Source organism: Bubalus bubalis, chromosome X, assembly GCF_019923935.1.
Source record: "Bubalus bubalis isolate 160015118507 breed Murrah chromosome X, NDDB_SH_1, whole genome shotgun sequence".
In the NCBI taxonomy this organism is placed as follows: Eukaryota; Metazoa; Chordata; class Mammalia; order Artiodactyla; family Bovidae; genus Bubalus; species Bubalus bubalis.
In genome coordinates, this window is record NC_059181.1 from 34,328,561 (window position 1) to 34,348,986 (window position 20,426).

The 20,426-nt window shown below is 39.8% G+C and overlaps 1 protein-coding gene across 1 annotated transcript; it reads right to left on the bottom strand.

Annotated features, from left to right (window-relative positions):
• Positions 1-14,786: 14,786 nt before the first annotated feature.
• On the bottom strand, positions 14,787-17,081 carry LOC102411110 (zinc finger protein 671). Its single transcript, XM_044936988.1, has 3 exons — positions 16,640-17,081; positions 15,425-15,601; positions 14,787-15,228 (listed from the first exon to the last, which is right to left on the bottom strand). Exons 1-2 carry the CDS (start codon positions 16,898-16,900, stop codon positions 15,533-15,535), a joined length of 330 nt encoding a protein of 109 aa, XP_044792923.1. The 5' UTR covers positions 16,901-17,081; the 3' UTR covers positions 14,787-15,228; positions 15,425-15,532.
• Positions 17,082-20,426: the final 3,345 nt, after the last annotated feature.

The following is a 20,426-nucleotide window of genomic DNA, read 5'->3' on the forward strand; positions in this document are numbered from 1 at the left end:
AGAGCCATTGGTATTTATATGGTCATTAAAATGAAGAAAGGAGTGGGTGAAATCACTCAGGCACAGCATGTAAAATGAACTGAGCGATGGTTTGCACAGTCTGTAGGATATGAAAGATAAGGCCAGAGATGGGGAATAGTTAATTGCAGATTTCAAAAAGGAACAGTCAGAGTTAGGATGAGAAAGAGAAGGAAAGGAGAATGATACCATGAAATTGAAGGTAATTGATAGTATAGCCAAAGAAATGTGAAAATTGCTGCCAGAGTATTAAAATCCAGCATAGTATCTATTGGATTTGACAATATGAAATCACTTCTTTGGACTATTCAATGTGAAGTCTGGAGGTGCATTGTTCAAAGTCCACTTAAATCTCCTTAATGATAACTGGTTTCAGTCAGGCCAGTTCATAGTGATCTTCTCTCAGGAAAAAGAATAACATCATGCAGTTTTGTGGTTTCATCCCTGTTTTGTCAAATACTGTATCTTGGCATTTGGCTAAAGAGATCTCAAAAGAGAGTCATAACTCCCTTTGCTCAACTTTTGTCTTGCGTTTTACAGAGCCCCCATTAAAAGAATCTTTTTTAAATCTTCCTGAAGAGCACAATTGTAGAGACCAGAAATAGAACTGAAACTTAAAACGATTGACTTCTATGGGACACCATTGATTTTCAATCCATCGTTCCTTATTCTTGGCCATATATCTATGTATATGTCTTTGTTAAGTATTTGTATTTTCATAGTCTGTATAGGATCTGCCAAGTGTTTTATTTGGCTATTCATAAGGAACTAGTTGTTTTTCTAGAAACTCAGTATTTTGAATCTGTTTTAAAAAACCTCATCACTTAACTGAATAAATGATGTATATTTTATTTATTGATTTATTTTTTAAATTTAAATTTATTTATTTTAATTGGAGGCTAATTACTTTACAATATTGTATTGGTTCTGCCACACATCAACACGAATCCACCACAGGTGTACACGTGTTCCCCATCCTGAACCCCCCTCCCACCTCCCTCCCGATACCATCCCTCCGGGTCATCCCAGTAAAAAGGGCCTAAAATGAAATCAGTGATATCCCTATCCACCACACTCTAATTTCACCCCTGTAGTGTAGCCATTGTTTGGAATCTGTTTTCCTTCATCCGTTTCCTTTTTTGTGTACAGGTAAAAAAAACCTTCCCTTGTGGCTCAGCTGGTAAAGAATCCACCTGCAGTACGGGAGGCCTGGTTCGATCTCTGGGTTGGGAAGATCCCCTGGAGAAGAGAAAGGCTACCCACTCCAGTATTCTGCTGGAGAATTCTATGGACTGTACAGTCCATGGGGTCACAGAGAATCAGACGCGACTGAGCGATTTTCACTTGCAGGCTTCCCTAGTGGCTCAGCTGGTAAAGAATCCTTGCCTGCAATACAGGAAACCTGAGTTTGATCCCTGGCTTGGGAAGATCCTCTGGAGAAGGGAACAGTTACCCACTCCAGTATTCTAGCCTGGAGAAACCAAATAATCAGTCCATGGGGTCACAAACAGTCGGACATGACTGAGTGACTTTCAGTTTCACACAGACACAGAAAACCCAAATATATCCTTATGTGGTTAGGGATTTAAAAAGTAGATTTTTATGACATTAGTATGATAAAACACATATTATCTGGCATGTTTTTTAAAAAATTCTATGTCAAGGGCGTCCTTTCAAGTCAATACATCTGAGTCTGCTATATTCAGTATAATAGAACAGTGGTATTTCAAAGTACTAATGTGAAGTTATTAATTTAGGCACTTACCCAGTGATGTATATTCATGTATTGTTCAATTTGTTATAAACAATGTTTTAACAATGAACATTTATGGTTTATATGGATGCAGTGAAATAACACTGTTTTCTATATTTAAAATGTTAAATTGTGGGAGGCTTCTCTTATTTTCCCTGATATAGCTTTGCTTTCTGTCTTCTTTCACCTTCTGGGACTTCCTCTATTTTTTGAATTGGTTTCCAGTTACATTTTATAACCCCTCATTTACCTCAGTCATCTACCAGTCACATTAAAAGACTCAACATTTTGGGGAATTATTTGCTGCTAAGTACTTTCAGTCATTTAACCTTTTCTCTGTGTTTTGGTATTTCCTGACTTGCCAGGCGCTTACAGTACCACTAGCTTGGGTTCTAGGAAACCAGGGGTTTTCATTCATAGCAGCTAAAAGGGATATGTGGTTGGTGCCTCTAGCATTAATGTCAAAGCTGAGCATAGATAGTCTTTAACTGAAATGAATAATTAAGTTAAAATAAAGTCCACCCCTTTCTCTTGATCTTGGCTACTGTTGCTTATGTCACACATTATGGGATGCTTTGAAATATATAAGTACTTGGCTAGTGGTTTTATCCTGCTACAGTTTTCTTCAACCACGTTTTACCTTGTAAAAAATGTTTCTTATTAGCCATCAGATTTTAGGAAGTTGATGAGCCTAACTAATATTGTGTAAGATTAGAATACTAGAAAAATAAGGACCCAGGAAGTTGAGAAAATTAAAGAGATGTTACGTAGAACAAATGTTTCCCATGTACCTCCCTGAATCCACTTTCTCTATATTGGATTTCTTGATGTAGTCAAGTATTCAAACCTAGAAAATCTATAGGAATTTCCAGTAAGACAAATGCCATTGATTCTCATTCTTTCTAATTCATGCCACATAATTACTAACATATATTTTGAACATCAGATATTTGTGGAACATAAAAACTGAAATAAAAAATATTTTTATCTTCAATTATCATGCTATGTAAAAAATCAAAGGGCTCAGAATTGGGTTCTAGTCAGAGCTATTTACAAGCCTTGAGATCTTGGTCAAAGCATTTAACCTCTTTCGGGCTTTGGTTTCTTAATATATAAGTTGAGGGGGAGGGGAATAGATTCTCTAAAGGATTTTCTAACTCTGAAATTGTATGACCCGTAAATTCTATTGTGGATAGAATCTCATTAAATGAAAATGTCTTGGTATGATTGCCATTGTAATGTGCAAATGTTCTGAAATTAAATCAATAAAGTGAAATCCTTGCTGTTCTTTCATATGCATGGTTATATTGAGTGATGTTAAACAGCTGCTCTATTCTATCATGGCTGTAGCCCTTCAGTTCTGGTTGAAATGGCTCCTGTGTGTATACTGAGAAATAAGGCTAATGCATGATTCAGCGCCTTTATAAATCAAAGATTCTATTACAGGCAGAAAATAGCCCAACAATAGCTATTCTATTACACTTCAGTGGCATTAGAAAAGAAAAGAATACATCAAGTGAAGAACATAGGTCCTCCCTTTTTATTCTGCAATACAATAAAAAGGCTATATAGGTTTTAGCAGTTTCTTCTGTCCAGTCGTTAGTGCATTGACACCTATGTTGAATGACATTGTCTAAGATGTACCTCTATTTTTTCAGAATATCAATTTTCTTCTGTGCTTTGGTGAAGAAACTCCCTGTAGCATACAGAGTACACAGGATCGTCTTTTCAGTCTAGATCAATTGGTATTTTACTTCTTGAAATTTAACAGGGAACAACAACACAAAAATCTGAATTAGGAGAATTATATATATATATATATATATTTTCAAGAAGTAAAATACCAATAGATCAATTGGTATTTTACTTCTTGAAATTTAACAGGGAACAGCATAAAAATCTGAATTAGGAGAATAATATATATATATGTTTTTTAATCAAATTTTGTATTTATATAAAATTTTATGTGTGAAATGATCCTAAAGGCGTTACTTTTGTGCATTTTTTTCCTTGCTCTTCCAGTTACACTCTAAGGGCCAGTCCTGCATTTTATCGTATGAAGAAGAGTTAGATATTTATCCTTCATGTTTCCTATACCATTTTAAGAGGACAAGCTTGCAACTGTCACTAAAGTTGCTGGTTAAAAAATCAACAATTGTAGGCCCCACATGTGGTAGGTTGAGTAATTCATGTCACCGCAGTTGCATTTAGACCAGAATTTCAAACTTAAAAAATTTATTTGGCATAGGCAATCAATTAATTTTACAAGAGGCATGATGTTAATAAGCAATTTAATATAGGAAACCTGCTCATCACAGATAAGAGTATCACAGACAGCAGCAACTATGGAAAATATGTGGTAAAAATCCTGCTTTGTAAAATTTCAAAATGTGTAAGATAAAAATAGAAATGACAAGGATAAGCCCCATTTGTTCAAATTGTTAGGACACAGGAAAGTTTGAGAATGAGTCAGTGAGTAATGGGGAAGGAGGTGGTGCTGGCGGTTTAGTCATTAAGTTTTGTCTGACTCTTCCCACCCCATGGACCGTAGCCCACCAGGCTCCTCTGTCCATGGAATTTCCCAGGCAAAAATACTGGAGTGGGTTGCCATTTCCTTCTCTAATGGGGGTAAAAATAGGTAATCTCAAAACTGTTAAGTCCCAGCAGGCCATAAACCTGGCTTTTATCTTGATTGTCTCATTAAAGATAATCAATTTTGAATGTAGCCACCTCCATTCTATAAAACAACTTAATAAGAAAATAGTGTTTCCTGGAGAACTTGGTGGAATATATCTACTCTCTAAAGACATAAACTCATGTGCTACCATGCTTTGTTGTTTTCTCTTTTACAGTTAGTATTCATGAATATAGAAGTGATGTATTTTCCATGAACAGCAAAATGATCAACTCTGTTCTTATTATGAGAAAGTTAAATAAGTTTTTAATGTCAACTTTGAAAGTGGAATTTACAAACATGCCCTCTAATCATAAGGTGCATTTTTGTATAATAATATATTAAAATAATGCATTCAGCTACTAGAAGCTACACTGTTAAGAGCTACATAAAATTAACCTGACACATTAAAATAGCCCCCAAGTATCTAATTCTAAACAATATTTCATAAAAATAGATAAGTATGAAATAGTTTAGTAATTTAAAGCTAGAGTTGACTTCATTGTTTTGTTTTTATAATGAAATAAATTTATTTCTGAAACTGAAAGAAATGACATATTAATATACCCTCAGTGAAGTAAAATCAATCCTACAGGTCATTGCTTGACTTTGTGGGTTAGAACTGCTTTCAAAATTTATTACTAGTGTTGCTGCCTCAGAGGCTTCTCCCTCCATTACCATGGAGGTGAGGTTTTATTTCCTTTAACCACTTGCTACCTTTCAAAATGTAAAGTCATAAGTACAAGCACTTTGAGACTTGATTTTCCTAAATTGAAAGAGATCGAGCTCATTGTCAGTAACTTGTCTCAAATGCAAACTTTCAGAATTTACAACTTATGGAAAAATGTTGGAAGAATTGATAGATAAATGAATCACTGGCACATTTAAGGATGAAAATGCTTTTGAAATTGGTGGTTGTGTTTATGGTTGATTCATTTTACCTTCTTTGCCATCTTCTTAATTTAGATCTCCCTCAAGATGCAGAAAAATAGAGGAAGGAATCCACTTCCGTCATTTTATTTTATTGCCAAATCAATACTCTAATTTCTTTTCCACATGCTGTTTTCCAAATGTCATGAGATTAGAAGGCTGTTTGTTTTTACTCAGTTTTAAGTGTTTCTGCATATGAGGAATGTACTGGATTATGTGTGTGTATACCCGATGCCTCTCCAAGGGAAACAACAGCAAAAATAGCTGACCAATCAACAGGTTTAAAATCTAACAGAACTGTTTCCGATGTAGCACAATCCTTTACCGCAGGGTTGAGCAACGCACATTTAGCTCACCATTATTTCTTCATCCCTTTCATTTCCTTATGAAAAATGAGTCTTGCTTTGATCTGTTTTTTATTTATACATGCATTAAATCAAGAAACTACATGATATAATTTATACTTTCTGGAACTGATAGAATACTCTTATCAACTCAAAACAGTGCTTATATATTGTGATAACTACCTATCAACAGAGTAATAAAGATTATATATTATTCTTAAAGTAGCATCTCTAACATGGTTGGGTTTGTTTTTCATCCAAAATAATTTCATCACTCCCTATCATTCTTTAACTGAATATGTTCATTTTAATAGGAGAACTGAAAAAATTATTTTGCTTAAATAGGACATTTTATTTCATTAAGGAAATGAATTTCTTTTCCTTCTCAGAAATTTGCAAATGAACACTGCAGAGTAGTATATACAAAATTTAAATAAAAAGGATATGTGTGCCTTACATTTAATTTTCTTATTCTAATTGTGTTTTTTCAATTGAAGAAATTCATATTTCAGCTGCACAGCATAAAGTTGAAAAATTAGTTGAAATTATCTAATGGATTTGAATTTAAATAGACAATCTAAGAAAAAAGTCAGATCTCAATGTTCCCTATCGGGAAGAGATTATATTAATAGCTTATACCACAGAAGAACTGTACAAAAGGCTCTTAATGACCCAGTTAACCATGATGATGTGGTCACTTACCTAGAGCCAGACATCCTGGAGTATAAAGTCAAGTGGGTCTTAGGAAGCATTACTACAAATAAAGCTAGTGGAGGTGATGGAATTCCAGCTGAGCTATTTCAAATCCTAAACGATGATACTGTTAAAGTGCTGCACTCATTATGCCAGCAAATTTGGAAAACTCAGCAGTGGCCATAGGACTGAAAAAGGTCAGTTTTCATTCTAATCCCAAAGAGAGACAGTGCCAAATAATGTTCAAATTACCACACAACTGTGCTCATTTCACATGCCAGCAAGATTATGCTCTAAATCCTTCAAGCTAGGCTTCAGCAGTACATGAACTGAGAACTTCTAGATGTACAAGCTGGTTTTAGAAAAGGCAGAGGAACCAGAGATCAAATTGCCACTGTATGCTAGGTCATAGAAAAAGCAAGGGAATGTCAAAAAAAATTCTATTTCTGCTTCTTTGACTATGCTAAAGCTTTTGACTGTGTGGATCACAACAAACTGTGGAATACTCTTAAAGAGATGGGAATACTAGACTACCTTATCTATCTCCTGAGAAACCTATATGCAGGACAAGAAGCAACAGTTAGAACCGGACATGGAACAATCAGTTCAGTTCAGTCACTTGGTCATGTCTGACTCTTTGCGACCCCATGGAATGCAGCATGCCAGGCTTCCCTGTCCATCACCAACTTCCGGAGACTGCTCAAACTCGTGTTCATTGAGTTGATGATGCCATCTCATCCTCTGTCATCCCCTTCTCCTCTTGCCTTCAGTCTTTCCCAGCATCAAGATCTTTTCCAATGAGTCAGTTCTTTGCCTCAGATGGCCAAAGTATTGGAGCTTCAGCTTCAGCATTAGTCCTTCCATTGAATATTCAGGAATGATTTCCTTTAGGATTGACTGGTTGGATCTCCTTGTAGTCCAAGGAACTCTCAAGAGTCTTCTCCAACACCACAGTTCAAAAGCATCAATTCTTCGGTGCTCAGCTTTCTTTATAGTCCAACTCTCAAATCCATACATGACTACTGGAAAACCAGAGCTTTGACTAGATGGACCTTTGTCCGCAATGTCTCTGCTTTTTAATATGCTGTCTAGGTTGGTTATAGCTTTTCTTCCAAGGAGCAAGCGTCTTTTAATTTCATGGCTGCAGTCACCATGTGCAGTGATTTTGGAGCCCAAGACACTTAGGTCTCTCACTGTTTCCATTGTTTCCCCATCTATTTGCCATGAAGTGATGGGACCAGATGCTATGATCTTAGTTTTTTGAATGTTGAGATTGAAGGCAGGAGGAGAAGGGGACAACAGAGGATGAGATGGTTGGATGGCATCACCGACTCAATGGACATGAGTTTGAGTAAACTCTGGGAGTTGGTGATGGACAGGGAGGCCTGGTGTGCTGCAGTCCATGGGGTCACAAAGAGTCTGACACGACTGAGCCACTGAACTGAACTGAATTTTCACTCTCCTCTTTCACTTTCATCAAGAGGCTCTTTAGTTCTTCTTCACTTTCTGCTATAAGGGTGGTGCCATCTGCATATCTGAAGTTATTGATGTTTCTCCTGGCAATCTTGATTCCAGCTTGTGCTTCATCCAGCCCAGCGTTTTGCATGATGTACTCTGCATATAAGTTAAATAAGTAGGGTGACAATATACAGCCTTGACGTACTCCTTTCCCAATTTAGAACCAGTCTGTTGTCTGTGTCTGGTTCTAACTGTTGCTTCTTGACCTGCATACAGATATCTCAAGAGGCAGGTAAGGTGGACACACATGGAACAATGGACTGGCTCAAAATTGGGAAAGGAGTCCGTCAAGGCTGTATATTGTCACTCTGCTTATTTAACTTCTATGCAGAGTACATCATGTGAAATGCCAGGCTGAATGAAGCACAAGCTGGAATCAAGATTTCTGGAAGAAATATCAACAACCTCATGTATGCAGATGATACCAATCTAATGGCAGAAAGTGAAGAGGAACTAAAGGGCCTCTTGATGAAGGTGAAAGAAGAGAGTGAAATCTCAGCATTCAAAAAACAAATATCATGGCATCCGGTCCTATCACTTCATGGCAGATAGATGGGGAAAATGTCAAAACAGTGTCAGATTTCATATTCATGGGCTCCAAAATCAATGCAGATGATGACTGCAGCTATGAAATTAAAAGATACTTGCTCTTTGGAAGAATAGTTACGCCAAACCTAGAGAGCGTATTCAAAAGTAGAGACATCACTTTGTTGACAAAGGTCTGTATAGTCAAACTATGGTTTTTCCAGTAGTTATGTATGGATGTGAGAGTTGGACCATAAAGGAGGCTGAGTGCCAAAGAATTGATGCTTTTGAACTGTGGTGTTGGAGAAGACTCTAGAGAGTCCCTTGGACTGCAAGGAGATCAAACCAGTCAATCCTAAAGGAAATCAACTCTGAAGATTCATTGGAAGGACTGATGCTGAAGCTGAAGCTCCAGTACTTTGGCCACCTGATGCGAAGAGCTGATTCACTGGAAAAGACCCGGATGCTGGGAAAAATTGAGAGCAAGAGAAGGGGGCAGCAGAGGATTAGATGGTTGGATGGCATCACTGACTCAATGGAGATGAGTTTGAGCAAACTCCGGGAGATAGTGAAGGTCAGGGAAGCCTGGCGTGCTGCAGTTCATGGGGTTGCAATGAGTTGGACACAACTTAGAGACTGAACAACAACAACAAATACCTGATTGTGATTCCCAAACAGACATCTAGGAAGTTGAAAAACTGAGGTAAGATGAGAGGAAGAAGCTAGCAGAAACATTGAGAAAATACTGCAGTAGATGTGTTGGTGCCCACTAATCATGAAGAAAATTTTCTGGTGCCTGAAGTTCATAATAAATATCGATTAGGAATTCTGAAATCAGCTTTTCTCACCATATTTTCTGTGTCTGCACTTAACAGTAATTCAAATTCAACTTCTTTGATTCCAAAATTCTTTACAAACAACTGGTGTCTGTCTAGGGCTACTGCATGTGTTTGCAAAGACTGCTTACTGTGGAGTGACCAAATCCATATGCCCTGGCGCTGAGCTGCATTCATTAGGATGCACACAAGCACAAAGGTGTTGTATCCTGCCTCCACCTACCTCTACCTCAGGGGTAATTGCTTCCTCTGGAACATGCCTTAACACCACACGCCTGACTCTCCACACTCAGTTCCTAAAGATATCCACATTCTAATCCCAGGAACCTGTAATGCTACTTTATATAGGGGGAAAAAATGTCTTTGCAGATATGATTAAGGTAGGGATTTTGACATGAGCTATCCTGATTGTCTGGGTGAGCCCCAGATGCAATCACATGTAAACTTATGAGAGCGAGGCAGAGGAAAATTGGACAGATACAAAAGAGGAGGTCAGGTGACTATGGAGGTAGCAACTAGAGTTATGCAGACACAATGAGGAATACTGGCAACCACCAGAAGCTGGAAGAGGCAAGGAACAGGTTATGCGTCAGAGACTCTGGAGGGAGCATGACTCTGGTGACACCTTGACTTTAGCCCAATGAAACTGATATAAGACTTCCGGAACTGTGAGAGAACAAATTTCAGTTTTTTTAAACAAACCAAGTTTATGCTAATTTGTTACAATAGCCACATCAAACTAACACACTGTCAAAAGTGTCCCATTTTGGAAGACAGATGTTCACTCTATTTCCATCTCAGCTACTGCACAATTTCTTGACTGTCCTTACATCCCATTCTATTTCTCCTCACTCTCAGCTGATGAATATAACATCCATTTTATCAGTAAAGGGGCCTGTTTGGATAAAGTTCTCCATGTCTGCTCTCCAGTTTATCCATAATCTGCATGAATATTAATCTTTACTTTCCTCTTGCTACTCTTGGAAGTTTTAGTCCCACATTTGTACTCTTGACCCAATTTCCTCCTTGCTTTTTGATAATACTTCATCATTCAAAAAATTTTCCCACCTCTCCAGCTTTCTATCCCTCTTTTCAATTGGTAAATATACCCACATATGCACAAAAATATACTCAAATAGCCTTTGAACTTAAGTCCTCCCTATTTATGTATGCATGTGTGTGTGTGTGTTTAGTCTCTCAGTCATGTCTGACTCTTTGCGACCCCATGGACTATATAGCAGGCCATGCTCCTCTGTCCGTGGGAGTCCTTAGGCAAGAATACTAGAGTGGGTTGCCATTTCCTCCTCCAATAACTTCAGAAATATCAATCACCTCAGATATGCAGATGACACCACCCTTATGGCAGAAAGTGAAGAGGAACTAAGAAGCCTCTTGATGAAAGTGAAAGAGGAGAGTGAAAAAGTTGGCTTAAAGCTCAACATTCAGAAAACTAAGATGGTGGCATCTGGTCCCATCACTTCATGGGAAATAGATGAGGAAGCAGTGGAAACAGTGACACAACTGAGAGACTGAACTGAACTGAATCAGAAGTATTGTGAGTAAAGGTAAACAGTGTGATTTTGCAATACACATACACTTTCACAGCTATTTCTTGATTTTTCAATTTTACCACGTGCTCTCAACTTTCATTTCGGAAACTGAGTACTGCTGATCAATCTCTGTTTGCTTTTCTAGAGCCAACCTCTGCCTCTCTTTGCTCTGTTCCATGCCCTGGGAGGATGACCTCCATGGACTGGATCACCAGAGCCTCCTTGAGGTTTGCTTAGCATTTTTATTTTGCCAATGACAGGTAACGTCAGGAGCAGAGAAAAGTCAGGTGTCTATCTGCCCTCCCTGATGATCCTTCCTAGCCAGATTACACCTTAATAGTGGCTGTGTTGCCCTATTGATGGTGACAGCTCCACTGGGGGGCCCTTTCCCACAGTCATGTCCTGCGGTTCCAGTAGCCCTGCTTTCTCCCTTGCCTTCTTTTATAAGGCTGGGAAAAGCTTCCTGCTGTTGTTAGACTCTGGGTACATCACTGCTTCTGTTGGGTTCCTTAATCCTTCCCTTAATTCTACGAATAGTCATTTCATTAAATTCTCTTAATGGTGTCTGCAAAAACCACAACTAAAGAATATATAGCTCCTGTATTTCTTACACACTTATCTTCTTCCTCCCATTCTTTCAGCATAGTTAGTTACAAGTTAGGATATTGAAGAGGAAAAGTTAAAATTTTACATAACCTCCTGCTCCTTCTGCCTCTGTAACTTGGCTTGGCCCTTGCAAAGTCTAGATCACATAGGTTATGTAGTCTCAAGACATGGGGACTTGCAATACTAGGAACTGAAGTTTATCTTACTCACCCTTGTCCTGCTCTTTGCAATTGCCCAGCCCCTGCAAACCCTCTTCATCATGCCTGTCTGTGTAAAGGTCAGGCACCCCACCCCCAAATCTTGACTGCTCTTCCCATATGTGTGAAACCCCTTAGTTTAAACCAGCTTATTAACAACTAGTGTTGCCCACTACAGTCTGTCCATAAAAACTCTGTAATCCCTTTGTTGGTGGCTCAGAGCTTGGAGTGTTAACTCCTCTGGGCCCGCTGGCATAATCAACCTGAGTTCTCCAACTCTGAGTGTGGTGCTTGGTTTCTCAAGTACTGGTTTCTGCAACATTTCTGGAGGCCCCAGCTAGATTCCAACCACACAGGCCCCTTGGAACACTGGACTGGTGACTCAGCCGGGCTGCAGCGAAGGAACCCTGAGACGAACAAAGGGGCATGCCACCTGACAGTATTGCAGGTTCTCTTTTTGGACCAGCGTTCTGACTCTCTGGACGGCCGAACCCCAACTGGACTTATTGAAGGGATGGACCAACTCACCAGGAATGGACACAGGATAAAGTAACACCCTGCGGCCAGTCCCCAGGTGGAACCTACCCCAACAGGTAGAAGAGGAGACTGATCACTTCCCGGGGCTCCCAGGAAGGGAGCAACAGTTAAGGAAACCTGGGGACTCAGGAGAAGGGAGGGATTGTGATAGCCTCTGAATGACTGTGAGCGCGTGACTGCTGATTGAACAACCTGAGAAAAAATTTTCCTTTTGGAAACTGAAAAACCAATTCTTTTTGCATATGCAATCAAAAACAATTAGCTTGTTAAAAGGCCTGCCAAGGGAAAAGCTTGAAGTTAACCCTTTCCATATCCTTGAAATACAAAGCCAGCTTTGCCTGAGACCTCAGTCTTGGGCAAATTAGAACTTCAAGTGAAGAAAAAAAAAAGGAGGGGGTGGGGGGGCGGGGAATAGTCAAAGAGATATTTTAAATCTCAAACAAAAAACTATAGGATCTCTATCAGTCTGTCTGTCTGGATTTATGTATGTCTCAGCATATGTCTTTTTTTCTGATAATGTCTATTGAAGTTGTAAATGAGTTCTAATTTAATTGGCCTAAGGAAAAGTAAGCGCTTATGAATCAAACAATTCTAAATACAAAAAAAAAATTTAACCTAAATAAATTTCAGAGTCACATGAACTGGGAAATATTCAATATTAAATATCTAGTATTAATGTTTGCTTGCTAATCTAATAAGAAGTTAGGATGTATGTTTTAATAAGACATAAAAAAATAAAATTACATTTTATAAAGGGAAAAGAAGGTCTGACTTATAGGTGGCTGTTACAGAAAGTGATTAAAAGTTTTGTGGAAGGTGGGCCCTGAGAAAGAAAAAACTTTAGTGCACAGTTAGGACTAAGTTTAAAATAAGTTTAATTGTTTACCTAAGTGAGTTTAAAGTAAGCTGGTGCAAAAACTTAAATTCAAACTATGTTCCTGTACATTACATTTTCAAGTTTTCTTGTCCTCTGGCTTCCATGTAGGTTCGGCCAGTAGGAAGCACTGTAGGGGACTGAAGGGCAGGAATCCAGGTTTCTCCTACGCCCTCTGTGCTTCATCTGGCTTCTCTAGGAATGTCTGTACCTCCTTTGCTATAGTAGCCCTTGTAGACAGTTCTCCAGCTCTCTGAGTGTGGTGCTTGGTTTCTCGTGTACTGGTTTCTGCAACAATATAAGCACACAAAATAGGACTTAAGAAAAAAGTACTTTTAAGATGTATTTAAATAGAAGGAGTTAAATTCAGAGAATTGACTACTCAGTTGATGGTTTTCTTGGGAACCCAAAATTAGGGGGAAGTGGGGCCACAGACAGATTACTATCAGAACAAAACAATTACCATTCCTAGGCTAGAGGGACAAAGTTAGGGTGGTATTACTGGTTTCCAGGGCCCAAGATCACTTGGTAAATGCTAGAACCATGGCAGAACTGTCTGCAAGGGCTACTGCAGCAAAGGAGGTGCAGACATTCCTTGAGAAGCCAGATGAAGCATAGAGGGCGTAGAAGAAACCTGGATTCCTGCCCTTCAGTCCCCCTACTCTGTTTCCTACTGGCTGAACGTACATGGAAGCCAGAGGACAAGAAAACTTGGAAATGTAGTATACAGGAACTGTACTTTTGAGGTACAGAAAAATTCCAGGGAAATTCTCGGTTACTTGAATTCTTTTATGTAGGCCACCATTCAATCCAGGCTTTACCAAACAATTAGATCCACTTCCAGCCATGCTTCACCTTGCCACCTTGCCATTAAATGCCAAATCTCAGGTATTACCATCTTGGTAAATTTTACCTTATTTAACTTAATGTTCTAGTCTCCTGGGTCCAGCAAGCTTAAAACCCATTCCCACAATATATCCTGATTTCTTGCTTATATGAATCAACAAGAACTTGCAATTACATTGGATACAGGTGCTATTTCATCTCTGTATCTGCCCTGCACCATGACAGAACATGACCTTTGAAAGGCAATGTGGAGGCAATGGGTTCCCCAGGTGGCACAGTGGTAAAGAATCTGCCTGCCAATGCAGGAGATACAGGAGACTTGTGTTGCGAAGATCCCTTGGAGGAGGAAATAGAAACCTACTCCAATATTCTTGCCTGGAGCATCCCATGGACAGTGGAGCCTGGTGGGCTGCAGTCCATGGGGTGAAAAACAGTCGGACATGACTGAGTATGAAAGTGTGTGCGTGTGTGTGTGTGTGGGGGTGGGGGGAGACCATGGAGGTAATAAGAGTGGTGAGGTTTGTTCTTGAGGAGCTGCCTTTCTTTTGCAAGGAAACTGCCTCTGTGAAGTCATTACAGATACATTTTCCCTTTTTTTTGCTTCTAATAAGCTTTATTTTTAATAGACAGAACCTGGAAATGACCTAAATGTTCGTTAATAATTGACGGATAAACAACTGTATAACATTCACACACAGGGAAATAATACTCAGCAGCAAAAAGGAATAACATATGGATAGTCCCCCAAACAGAAAATAATAATGAAACAATTATGGTTTCTGATAGAAGGTAGGGGGGAAAAAACCAAAACTCATACTGATTACATTTATATAAAATTCTAGATAAAGCAAACTAATAAATTATGAAATAAAACAAATCAATAGTTGCATGTGCATTAGGGAGGGACAAGAGGAAGAGATCATTAAGGAGCATGAGAAAACTTTTGTGGGTAATGATGTGTTCATTACCTTAACTGTTCTTACAATTTAAGTAAGTGCAGTTTATTCTCTTTCAATTATAAACGAATAAAGCTGATAAGAGATAAGATGGTTCTACATAAAAATCTGGATCTCGAATTTCTTTGGGAAAACCAACCAACCGTAAATGTGTGTGGCAGGCAGTTCCAAGGTGAGGTGATGTTGAGGCTGGTGAAATCCATTTCAGCTAGCTCACGTAGAGTCCATACTGTCCATGGGAAACAGAAACTTTTGGAAAACTGCAGTAGATTGTAGATCTTTTCCACAGGAGCTGGGTCATGGTCACACTGAAACCACCAGGGGGTAAGCAAAGTGGATCCCTGGTGGGTTCGTATCATTCAGGATTCCATCTAGGAAATAGGAGAGAGAATGTCAGTTAGACTCAGCTAAGAACATTGGCATAAGAGCCACACGGTCTTTAGTCTATCTGCTGGTATAAGTGGGGCAGTTTCTGCAACAGACATTAGCCATGATATACCTCACGCCAAGGGAAGGTCCTAGGGAGGTTAGAAAATATAAAGTGGCTCCTGAAGACTTCCCACATACCTGCTAATTGATGTTGTCTCTCCCGTGTGCTGGATACATGAAGTTCAACTTCTGGTTGTTGGTTCCACTACAAAGGCTACTTTCAAAGTTTTTCTTTTATGCATCCTACTATGTACAGCAAGGAGAAAGCACATTCCCCAGTCTCTTAAGGCCTCTCTCTAGTGTAAGGTTCTGGTGCTAAAAGAAAAAAATAAACACAGGCAAAGGAACACCAAAACTGCTACACCGTGAGACCTTTCTTCACTTGAACTTTCACTGGCCAGAGGTGGGAGAGTCTTCTTTAGGCTCTCCCCCATTTGCTGAATGCCTAAGGCCTTGCTCCTGTGTGACTTCTCTCGCGTTAACCAAGACTGGTATCAGCAACACATTTCCTACAATGTTTTGTCTTCTCAGGCTTTCTTTGGTGTGACTTTTCTTGTGGAGACTAAGGTGGGACTTACAGATGTATGTTTTTCCGCATTCATTGCACACAAAAGGCCTTATTCCAGTATGAAGCCTTTTGTGTATTTTAACATAGCAACTGCGTGTAAAGGATTTCCCGCATACATCACACTCACGTAACCTCTCTCTAGTGTGGACTTCCTGGTGATTATTAAATGTGTCTCTACAGTCGAAGACACTCCCACATGTGTTGCATTCATAGGACCTTTCTCGAACATAGATTTCCTGCTGCTGGACACGTTCTTCTTGATGGTTACAAGCTCCCTCGCTTCCACTGCATGGGTGATCCCTTTGTCCAGTGGGAAAGGTCTCCTTACACTCAGCACTCGTGCCTGGATTCTCCCCATTTTGAGTGCCACGGTGCTGCACAACTCCAGAACTGGCTGACATGTCTTCCTCGCCCTTCTCACAGGTACAGGCCGTCCCTGACCCTTGGCATCTGTGGCAATTCACAGAGGAGGCCTGGTCCCTTTCCCTTCTAGTGACTGCCTCTCCACTCTGCCACCTCTGCATCTGGTCGAGGCTTACACCGAGTGGGAAAGCTCTTCCACATGATCCACACGTATATGGCTGCTCCCCAGAAGAGGTTTCCGGCTGCCCAGCCGGCTGAAAAACGCCACTGAAGACTGGATTACACGTGTCGCATAGGGGGCTCTTTTGGATGGAAGGCGCCACCTGCAGACTTCGCACATCTGCTATTTTTATAGAAATGGAAGAGTCATCTCTATCCTCCACACTATGGCCAGGACTAGGGACAGGGCTTTCCTGGCTTACCTCTGCCACTGCCGCAGCTATGCCTATCCTGGCAGGAACCTCGGGTGCGCTCTCTGGCTCTGGTGGAGAAATTAAACGATATCTGGAACTTTCAAGTCCCACTGACATTACCAGTGAAAAGTTGTTCACCATCGTCTTAAGGTACAGGCGTTTTTGACTCTCGGTGAGCAGGTCCCACTCCTCTCTGGTAAAGTGTATGAATACATCCTCAAAGGTCACAATGCTTCTGAGGGAGTCCGTGTGTGGTGCAGCGTCCGCCATTGTCAAAGTACCAAAGCACTGAGTGGGCAAGCCTGAGTAGGCGCCAGGGAACAGGCACGGTCGTCTGCCTCACTGGCAGGGGTACGGAGTCTCACTTAACACTAACCTGGGAGTGGGGCAGCACAGAGTTTGCAAAGCACAGAGGTAAATCCGGATTGTGGAGGTAGGTCCCAGTCACAAAATGGTGCTCTGCTCGGTGTGGTGCGAAGGCGCCGGCAGAGAAGTAGCTTCCGTCCTGCACTTCCGAGTCAACCGGAACTAAAAACGAGGGTGTGCAAATGCTTTGAGGCTGGAAGTCCCGCCCAGATGCCCTCGTAAAGATATGTTTTTCCTAGTCCGGGAGTGGCTAACTTCCTTCGATTGGAGAGCGGAAAGAAGGCTTCTGCTGTGAAGGTGACTTGAGGCGGTTTTAAAATTCATAGTTCTCAGCTTTGTTTACGTCCATCCAGGTGCCTCCATTTCAAATTTGATGGTCTTGTTTTCAGCCCTTCCTGCGCTCGAAAATGTGTTGATATTATGAATTAACTTTTTTTTTTTTACACGTACATTGCTATACAATGTTACCATTAAATGTATGTGTGTGTGTAGCTTGTTTTTAGGCACTTTTGAATTCTCGCTTTAGTTCTAATTGTTGGTTGATTCTCTTGAGTTGGTTATATAGATGATCAGATCCTTGGCAAGTAATATTTCATTTCATAGTTTACAGCTTTTGTGTCCATTCTCCTCTTTTTTCTCTGGTTTTATTGCAGTGGCTAGAACCTTGAGGACAATATTGATGAGCAGTGGTGATAAGAGATAACTTTTTAAATTTCTGAATTGAATGTACATTATTCTAGACTGTGCATGTTATACTGTACCTATATTTGATATAGGTGTATGCTATATATTTATGAAAGTTCTTTTAATCATGCATGATTGCTGGATATCACTCAGTAGTGCCCTGCTGTGCTTAGTCGCTTAGTCTCACAGTCGTGTCCGACTCTCTGTGACCCCATGGAGTGTAGCCTGCCAGGCTCCTCCGTCCATGGGATTCTCCAGGCAAGAATACTGGAGTGGGTTGCCATGCCCTCCTCCAGGGGATCTTTCTGACCCAGGGATCCAACTAGGGTCTTCCTTATTGGAGGCAGATTATTTACCATCTGAGTCACCATTCATTTAGACAGATTATTTTGGTGGATTCACCTTGTTGGTAAATTTTCTTTAATTGTGCTATCTTTGCAGTTTTGAGATTAAACCATTGGAAATGATGTAATTATTATTTGTTGATTATGATTTGCCAATATTCTATTTAGAATTCTTGCTTCTCTCTCTCTATATATATATATAACTGTTTAATATACCTTTTCACTTTCTTGTGCTTTTCTGCCTAGGGGGTCGCAATCATTGCTAAACTCAGAAAATTAGGAATTATCTAGTTTCTCTTCTATATTTTGAAACAAACTTTATACATTTGACATAAGCTTTAAAAAAGGTTTAGTAGGTAGGTCTCATGGGCTTCCCAGGTGGCACTAGAGGTAAAGAACCCACCTGCCAGTGCAGGAGACATAAAAGATATGGGTTTGATCCCTGGGTTGGGAAGATCCCCTGGAGGAGAGCATGGCAACCCGCTCCAGTATTCTTGCCTGGAGCATCCCATGGACAGTGGAGCCTGGTGGGCTGCAGTCCATGGGGTGAAAAACAGTCGGACATGACTGAGTATGAAAGTGTGTGCGTGTGTGTGTGTGTGTGAGAGAGAGAGAGAGAGAGAGAGAGAGAGACCATGGAGGTAGTAAGAGTGGTGAGGTTTTGTTCTTGAGGACCTGCCTTTCTTTTGCAAGGAAACTGCCTCTGTGAAGTCATTACAGATACTTTTTTCCTTTTTTTGCTTCTAATAAGCTTTATTTTTAATAGACAGAACCTGGAAATGACCTAAATGTTCGTTAATAATTGACGGATAAACAACTGTATAACATTCACACACAGGGAAATAATACTCAGCAGCAAAAAGGAATAACATATGGATAGTCCCCCAAACAGAAAATAATAATGAAACAATTATGGTTTCTGATAGAAGGTAGGGGGGAAAAAACCAAAACTCATACTGATTACATTTATATAAAATTCTAGATAAAACAAACTAATAAATTATGAAATAAAACAAATCAATAGTTGCATGTGCATTAGGGAGGGACAAGAGGAAGAGATCATTAAGGAGCATGAGAAAACTTTTGTGGGTAATGATGTATTCATTACCTTAACTGTTCTTACAATTTAAGTAAGTGCAGTTTATTCTCTTTCAATTATAAACGAATAAAGCTGATAAGAGATAAGATGGTTCTACATAAAAATCTGGATCTCGAATTTCTTTGGGAAAACCAACCAACCGTATATGTGTGCGGCAGGCAGTTCCAAGGTGAGGTGATGTTGAGGCTGGTGAAATCCATTTCAGCTAGCTCACGTAGAGTCCATACTGTCCATGGGAAACAGAAACTTTTGGAAAACTGCAGTAGATTGTAGATCTTTTCCACAGGAGCTGGGTCATGGTCACACTGAAACCACCAGGGGGTAAGCAAAGTGGATCCCTGGTGGGTTCGTATCATTCAGGATTCCATCTAGGAAACAGGAGAGAGAGAGAATGTCAGTTAGACTCAGCTAAGAACATTGGCATAAGAGCCACACGGTCTTTAGTCTATCTGCTGGTATAAGTGGGGCAGTTTCTGCAACAGACACTAGTCATGATATACCTCAGGCCAAAGGAAGGTCCTAGGAAGGTTAGAAAGTATAAAGTAGCTCCTGAAGACTTCCCACATACCTGCTAATTGATGTTGTCTCTCCCGTGTGCTGGATACATGAAGTTCAACTTCTGGTTGTTGGTTCCATTACAAAGGCTACTTTCAGAGTTTTTCTTTTATGCATCCTACTATGTCCAGCAAGGAGAAAGCACATTCCCCAGTCTCTTAAGGCATCTCTCTAGTGTAAGGTTCTGGCGCTAAAAGAAAAAAATAAACACAGGCAAAGGAACACCAAAACTGCTACACCATGAGACCTTTCTTCACTTGAACTTTAGGCTTGTATTTAAACACTTTTGAATTGTCACTTTAGTTCTAATTGTTGGTTAATTTTCTTGAATTGGTTATATAGATATTCAGATCCTTTGCAAGTAATCTTTCATTTTATTCTTTACAGCTTTTGTGTCCAAAGAAAAGAGTGCTTAAGTTCTTAAGTGCTTAAAATCTTCTCTTAGCAAATTTCAGGTATATAATGCTGTAATATTAAGTAAGTCACAATGTAGTACTTGGGATCCCAAGATCTTTTTCATCTTTTAACTTACAGTTTGACCCTTTGACTAACTTCTCCCACTATCTAGTCCCTGGCAACCACCATTTTACTGTTTCTATAAGTTTAACTTTTTTCAGATTCCTCACATAAGGGAATATTTATAGTATTTGTCTTTCTGTGTCTGTCTTGTTTCACTTAGCGTAAGGTACTCTAGGCTCATCCATATTGTTATAGGTGGCAGGACTTTTTTCTTTTATATGGTTCAATA

Coding starts and splice junctions, on each gene's coding strand:
- LOC102411110 (XM_044936988.1), bottom strand. CDS start 16,900: ATGGCGGACGCTGCACCACACACGGACTCCCTCAGAAGCATTGTGACC. Junction 15,602..16,639: donor TAGCTGCGGCAGTGGCAGAG/GTAAGCCAGGAA, acceptor TTTTTCTTTTAG/CACCAGAACCTTACACTAGA.